This window comes from Cynoglossus semilaevis, chromosome 7 (assembly GCF_000523025.1).
Source record: "Cynoglossus semilaevis isolate Cse_v1.0 chromosome 7, Cse_v1.0, whole genome shotgun sequence".
In the NCBI taxonomy this organism is placed as follows: Eukaryota; Metazoa; Chordata; class Actinopteri; order Pleuronectiformes; family Cynoglossidae; genus Cynoglossus; species Cynoglossus semilaevis.
Genome location: NC_024313.1, coordinates 12,083,231 through 12,090,240, shown reverse-complemented (window position 1 = coordinate 12,090,240; position 7,010 = coordinate 12,083,231). Strand labels below are relative to the sequence as shown.

Sequence of the window (7,010 nt, the reverse complement as noted above, 5' to 3'; positions counted from 1 at the left end):
TAACCCCACAGCCACCCTGACACTCACTGACAGACGACCCCTAACCTGCTGGGTGGAGATACAGCTGTCACCAAATATCAGCTGAAAAAAAATAAATAAACCAAAATTAAACAACGACTCTTCCATGAACTTTGACCCCCGTGCCCCCAGTGTCCCCTCCTTTCTAGACAGGTGCAGGGGATGTACTCTGACTCTGACCACAGATTCAGCAGCAGTTCCTATCCACGAGCTTCTGAACAACTCTTTATATCCTAGATTTAATTGACATCGCTGCTAAAATGGTACAATTCCAGTAGCGTATTTATCTCTGACTTCTTTTTTTCCAAAATATCTTTTAAATATCTTCTGTACATTTAATTTACTTTAAATTGATTATTATATGTTGATTTATTTTTCTTAGTAATTATCATCACTAAGAAATGATTTATTGTTTTGTTTGTTTTTCTCTGTGGTAATTTTGTGTGTGAAGTGAGCAGTTTGACCCTCTGTGTTCAGACACACTGACAGCATCTGCAGAACTGTGTATGTAGAACAGCTCATAAACTACATTCAAATATATTTACTGCAGTAAAAAACACAGTAAAAAGAACTCACTTTCAAAGGTTCCAAGTCAGAGCCAACATTTCTGGCTCTGACTCCGGGGTCTGTGTAGATTATCCAGGTCAGTCCACCAACAATGTAACTCAGAGTCACGACTGAGTGACACACACACACACACACACACACCCTGCAGCAGCGCTGACAATCCACAATAGCCCAGATGACCTAATGGGCCGACCATCATTTAATCCTCCCTCTCAGACACATGGCTCAGCGCTCACACACACAGAGAGACAGAGACAGAGACAGAGAGTGAGGGACAGTCGTCTCACCGCTCCGTCCATTACCATCTCTTCTTACTGGTATTAAAAAAAAAAGTCTTAAATCCTTGGTGAAGTCTCGGCTTCACTCAGACGCCCTGTGGCTACGGCAAAGACAGAGTTGTTTCTCCTCCTGTTCTGACCAGAACGACCACCGGTCAAACAACGGCCGCGTGGACCTTTGACCTTTCTGTGTTAGCCGACGCCTCATTCACGTTTCAGTCAGAAAATATTCTGCTTTTTTTGTAACTTGAAACTGTACAAAAGTGAGAGCCTAGGTCAGAGGTCACCAACTGTACTGGTCAGAGGGACAGACACCTTAAAGGGCCGGACACAATTTTTTGTCCAACTGAATGTCAATAGAGTCAAATGTAGTCGGTTCCATAGTGGAGCGGTTAGCAAGCCTGCCTGAGAAGCAGAAAGTCCTGGGTTCGATTCCCAGAGGAACCACATGCCTGGCTCCTGCAGGGGGCAGCCTGTCAACGGCATATCTGCTGCTAACACTAACTAAGAATATGAGATCAATACAGTTCAAATTATTTTATTAATGTTGTTGTTTATTTGCTTTAATATTAGAGAAAATATGACAACTATAAAATAAAAAACTGTATTTTCTCAGTTTTAGGATCCAGTTGCAGGCCGGATTGGGCGGTTCGGCGTGCTGAATTAGGCCTGCGGGCCGCCTGTTTATAACCACTGATCTCTGATCTTTAGTTCACCATAGGTGTGACGGTCAGTGTGAATGTACTGTAGACACCAGGCCCTGGTCCAGGCCCTGGTCCAGGCCCTGGTCCAGGCTCAACGTTTTCAAAACACATTTTTCTGAAAACCCCACATTAGTGGTGGGATTATGTGAGATTTTACCACAGGGATTAACCAGGAGATATTTTAAAAGCAGTCCCATAATCTACAGCCATATGGCTGCTGATAAGAAAAATAAACCACTGTGACATATTGTGACATATATTGTGACATATATTCTGTATAATGTACCACCTTATCACCTCTAATACTCCTAATCCAAGAAAAACATATTTGAACAAACAGATTATGAGCGACTGTCAAACACATGACATCAGACATGAGGTGGAGACAGAGATTAAGAATAAACATCACGTGTGTGTGTGTGTGTGTGTGTGTGTGTCTGCTCACCTTTCGTAGCCAGCCTCAGACACTGGGTCTTCGTTTCCTGAAGGAGGGGGAAAAAAAAAAGACACACAAAGGTCAACATGTTCGCTGGTCAAACAGTGAAAGGACAAAGTTCCCAATGTTAAAGATGAGTTCATGATGATATATTTACCCGCTCTGTGCTGCTAACAGCTTGGAGATAGATGTTGTAGTTCTTCCTCGGAGCCAGAGGGGGATTCCAGAAACCCTGAGGATTAGGAAGAGAATTCTCTGAACTTATTTTCCTGTAGTTTTTGTACAGTTATCCTCAGATTCACGCACGTTTCTTCTTTTTTTTTTTTACTAAATAACCAAATATGAAGACTATGTGTGCGTAGAGACAGACACAACTCTTACCTGGTACGTCTTGTTGTCTCCCACGGTGAAGGGAAGGGGCTCTGGGAGGTTACTGGGGGACATCTGTGCAGCGTAATAATACGGAGAGCCACCGCTGGACGCACTGTGGAAGGAAACTGGAACCTGGAGAACACAGAGGTCAATGTCAGAGGCTCTGTTTGGACCGTGGAGGTTCCAGTGATGGTGAAGAGCTGCTGAAGAGCGGGAAAACGGGAAACGTGCAGCAAAGGATTAGGATTTACCTCAAAGCAGTCGGAGGAAGATTGGCGTCGAGTCCGGTGAGGATTCACTTCCTCCACCACGATCTGGTACGAGCTGCAGACAAGCAGGGAAAAAAAGAAGAAAACATCTGGTTTATTTTCCTGTTGGGACAACTGATTGTTAAAATAAATGTTCTTTTAGAACATTTATTTGAAGAAAAAAAATTCTAAAATACTCCTTGAAGATGGTAATTGTAATAAATACTGCTGTTGCTTGAATTACAATCACAAAACAAATGTTATACTTTTTTTATTGTCCTAGAAACATTACAAAAAAAAAAAAAAAAGAGTCATTTATTTGTGCGTACCTTATCGGTGCGCCCTTGGCTTGTGCTGGTTTAAGCAGGACAGTGATGGTTGTTGCAGTCTCATTTAGAAACGCCTCGGAGCCGTCGTACTCATCAATTGTAGGGGCTGAAAAAATACACACCGTGGTATAAGAGTACACGCAGGAGAGTATTTTTAACAATAAAAAAAAACCTGAAATCACAGGTATGGGCTCCACCTGAAATATTCGTCGTCACGTTTAACGTGGTTGCCGGACCGAAGCCTTTGGAAGTGGACGCTCGTATGGTGAGATGGTACGTTACCCCCGGGTGGAGTTGTGAAAACAGGTGGTGGGTGGCGTTGGGGGGCAGAGACGCTGTGAGGCCCGGCCGCTGCAGCGGCACCGTGGGGTCGAAGGAGCGTACTGCGATGTAGTTGATCTGTCGTGAGGCAGAAAAACAAGTTAAAAAAGTGTCGTTGTCGTCGTCGTCGTTGGTCCTGTGACAGCTCCGACCACCGGTACAAATGTTAGTACCTCATACTGTATAATGACTCCGTTGGGTTCTGTGGGTTCCTTCCAGTAGAGAAGAATTCTGTCTTCAAATGGAGTGGCTTTTAGTGACTGACTGGGAACCGAGCCTGGAACTGTTTCAAAACAAAATAATAACTGAAACTCAACCTCTGTTCAAAACAAAATGCTTCAACAGAAGAACTGAGAAAAACTACAAAACAAAACATGAAGATGAACATTAACGTTTCTCCAAAAGAAAATCTTTAACAGTAAAATGGAAAAGCTTCACCAAAAACAGCTGTCGGTGTGGGTTCAAGACCCAGACGGTCTTTAAACCTTTAAGCCTCAGGAAAATCTAAGCTATCCCTTAGCTATGCTGCTGAAGGCGTAGGCCGCTGGAGATACTCCCATGGTGCATTGTATCCCTGTTTGCAGCAGCAGCCGATCCAGAGGAATGTTTTTGTTTTTTTTTAGTATTTAACTGTTGATCGTACCATCTTCATCCGTCTGAATCACTGTCTCGTCACTCTCTTTGCGTCCCTCTGGGTTGGTGAGAATCATCTTCAGACTGACGTTAGTGTACGGCGGCAGATTCCCCACTATGTGGCGTGGAGCTACAAAAGACAGCACAATCAAACAATCCTTTTTTTTTTTTGCAAAAACGGTTGTCATTTTAGACACATTCCTCAGATAAATGACAGAGTTTACAGCCACACTGAGCGACATGTCAACGACGACGTCTTCTTTTTTCATTTTCACGTTTATGGAACTCATAAAAACAGTCTTACCTTTAGGGTCCATGTCCAAACAGTCGGCCTTGCTGCGATTGTTGGCCGTCATGTAGTGGTAACAGATGGTGACGTTGAAGGTGTGACAGCGCGTGATGTTGTAACCCAGCGACTCCCAGTCCACCGCTATCAGACGAGACCTCGTCTCGGCGATCTTCAGCCTCTTGGGAGTCCGCATCGGTTCTACAGAAACAGAGAGGAGAACGCGTGACTTCTGTGCACTGCGGTGTTGCAGTGAAAGTGCCGATGGTGCAGTTTTCACAGTTTACATTTGCATTTTAAAAGCATTTACTTCTACTCCACGCCACGAGTAACAGGTCGTAGGAGGCAGATCATTGATTTCCATCTTTAATGCGTAATCAGAACCGTTACTGTCGATACAGTTCTCTCCTCTGTTCGCCTGGGGTTTTAATTACCTCAAATGGCTCATTTAACCGGATCAAAAGGCTCTCACCAACCCTACATCACAACGCCGCCGCCGCTGCGGCCGCGGCCGACCACACGCCTTAGCATTTGGATGTAAATGGACACATATGTTCCAGCACCACGAGTGGGTTCCCTGATCATTAGACGGGACTGTAAGCTCGGAGATAACTTCTCAGGCCTGCTTGGCTTTCCATCTGCCGGCAGGAACGGCGCCGCTCTGGTGGAACGCAATTATCTTAGGCGGCCAATCAATGGCTGCAGAAGAGCTACGACAAGAGGTGCAGATCTTTCTCCAGCTTGAACAGGTATTACTCAATCCAGACGGGCCACACGGCGCCATCTGGTGACCACGCAGAAGTTCTTACTTCCCCTTTAAAAAAAAAAAATACAATTTTTACAGAATTGTAAATTGGTCTTAGGATGGCTGTAAAAATACAGCACATTTATGACGACGATGATAGTTTTATGAAGGGAAAAACCACAGCCACGTTTTTGTGCTGCTCAAGGCTAACGCAAAAATTCTCAGAATTATTTTGCCTTTGCAAAGAAGGTTGTTGTTTTCAGTGTTAAATAAATATGGAAAATAAAAGTGTGGACTTTAACGTAGAGCTGGTAAATTGTTTTTTAGTTAATAACAAAACTACTAACCAAACTCACAACTACTTTCCTGGGACTAGCACTCTGAGCGACCGACCAGGTTTAATGTTGTTGTTTAATGTTAAATGACACTTTAATGTGAACCAAGGTCAGACTTTAAAACGCTGAGTCTTGTCATAAACTAACAGGACCTCAATAATGTGGTCGTTTTACTAACGCATCATATTCTGTAAGTCCCATAGTCCCTTCCTTCTGTCCTTTCTCTCCTTCCTTTTGTCATTCCTTCCTTCCTTCATTCATTCTGTCCTTCCTTCCTTCTTTCTTTCCTTCCTTCCTTCCTTTCCTTCCTTCCTCTCCTTCCTTCCTTCCTTCTGTCCTTCCTTCCTTCTTTCCTTCCTTTCCTTCCTTCCTTCCTCTCCTTCCTTCCTTCTGTCCTTCCTTCCTTCCTTCCTTCCTTAATAAAACCCCTCATCGTCTTTGCTCATTTTCCTGTTCCTCACTGGATTCCTTCCTTCTCCACGGAGACAACACAAGGACACAAACTTGTCGCTTCTTCTGACAGCCCATTATCTGCCCGTCACTCACACACACACACACACACATGCACACACAGGGCTCTAGGTTGTGACCAAATTAAGATTAAATCTGAGCAGAGCATGTATAGGTGTTTATGGCTCTGTGTGTGTGTGTGTGTGTGTGTGTGTCAATAAGGAGTCACAGTCAAGGGCACCTGCATACACACTGACTGGACCACGGGGCTGAATACAGATCTGTTCAGGTTCAGTCATTTAGACTAAGAAAGAGACACGAAGAGGAAAAAGAAAGAAAAGAAACGAGGAGGAAGAGGAGGAAGAAGAGGAGGAGGAGGAGGAGGTGAGAGGAAGGTTGTTCAGAAACCCGGGCAGGTAATTGTCTGTGGAGCCGCTGCACAAATGTTATCGACTCCTCGACTGTGTGTGTGTGTGTGTGTGTGTTAATGGCTGCGAGGTCGGAGCATTTCATTTTTGCCCCAACCTGTTATTAGATAGTTGACATTTAAATAGCACGTGAGAGAGAGAGAGAGAGAGAGAGAGAGCGAGAGAGAGGGGGGGGGGGCGCCCCTTTACTCATGTGGGTCTCTCTCTCTCTCTCTCTCTCAGCCTGTTCAAATCAATACTTGTGATTCTCATCATAAAGCTGGCTATTAGGGACACACACACACACACACACACACACACACAGGGGCAGTCTAATAAAGAGTATTGATCTCAGGGTCTCTGGATGATAAGCGTGCTGAAAACTGACGGTCCTCAATGTGGAATTAAAACCAAATGTATGATTAGCTGTCAGTGGACGGCCATGAGGAAAGAAGGAAGGAAGGAAAGAAGGAAAGGAAGAAAGAAAGAAAGAAAAAAAAAAGAAAGAAAGAAAAAAGAAAGAAAGAAAGAAAGAAAAAAGAAAGAAGGAAGGAAGGAAGGCAGGAAGGAAGGAAGGAAAGGAAGGAAGGAAGAAAGAAGGAAGGAAGGAAAGAAGGAAAGGAAGAAAGAAAGAAAGAAAAAAAAAAGAAAGAAAGAAAACAGAAAGAAAGAAAGGAAGAAAGGAAGAAAGGAAGAAAGGAAGGAAGAAGGAAGGAAAGAAGGAAAGGAAGAAAGAAAGAAAGGAGGGTAAAAAAATGCAGCAGAGAAATTAGGAAAATGACAGCAGTCGGGGCTGATGAGAGTGAAGCGGCAGTGAGAAATGACAGAGTGAACAGGCAGAGGCAGAGAGTGAGGAGAGGGAATGGCAAAAGAGGATAACA

The 7,010-nt window shown here is 44.0% G+C and overlaps 1 protein-coding gene and 1 non-coding gene across 10 annotated transcripts in view; one reads left to right on the top strand and one right to left on the bottom strand.

Annotated features, from left to right (window-relative positions):
• Positions 1-7,010, bottom strand: part of ptprk (protein tyrosine phosphatase receptor type K) — a 51,942-nt gene that overhangs the window by 16,576 nt on the left and 28,356 nt on the right. For all 9 annotated transcript variants that reach the window (XM_025056667.1, XM_025056666.1, XM_025056669.1 and 6 more), the window contains exons 10-18: positions 4,211-4,393; positions 3,917-4,036; positions 3,447-3,556; positions 3,150-3,351; positions 2,953-3,058; positions 2,627-2,699; positions 2,385-2,507; positions 2,161-2,235; positions 2,013-2,049 (exon numbers count right to left, since the gene is read on the bottom strand). In XM_025056667.1, coding sequence (XP_024912435.1) covers positions 2,013-2,049; positions 2,161-2,235; positions 2,385-2,507; positions 2,627-2,699; positions 2,953-3,058; positions 3,150-3,351; positions 3,447-3,556; positions 3,917-4,036; positions 4,211-4,393 — 1,029 coding nt within the window. The remainder of the gene's footprint in view (positions 1-2,012; positions 2,050-2,160; positions 2,236-2,384; positions 2,508-2,626; positions 2,700-2,952; positions 3,059-3,149; positions 3,352-3,446; positions 3,557-3,916; positions 4,037-4,210; positions 4,394-7,010) is intronic.
• Positions 1,238-1,310, top strand: trnal-gag (transfer RNA leucine (anticodon GAG)). The gene has a single exon. It is a non-coding gene; the product is annotated as a tRNA-Leu (tRNA).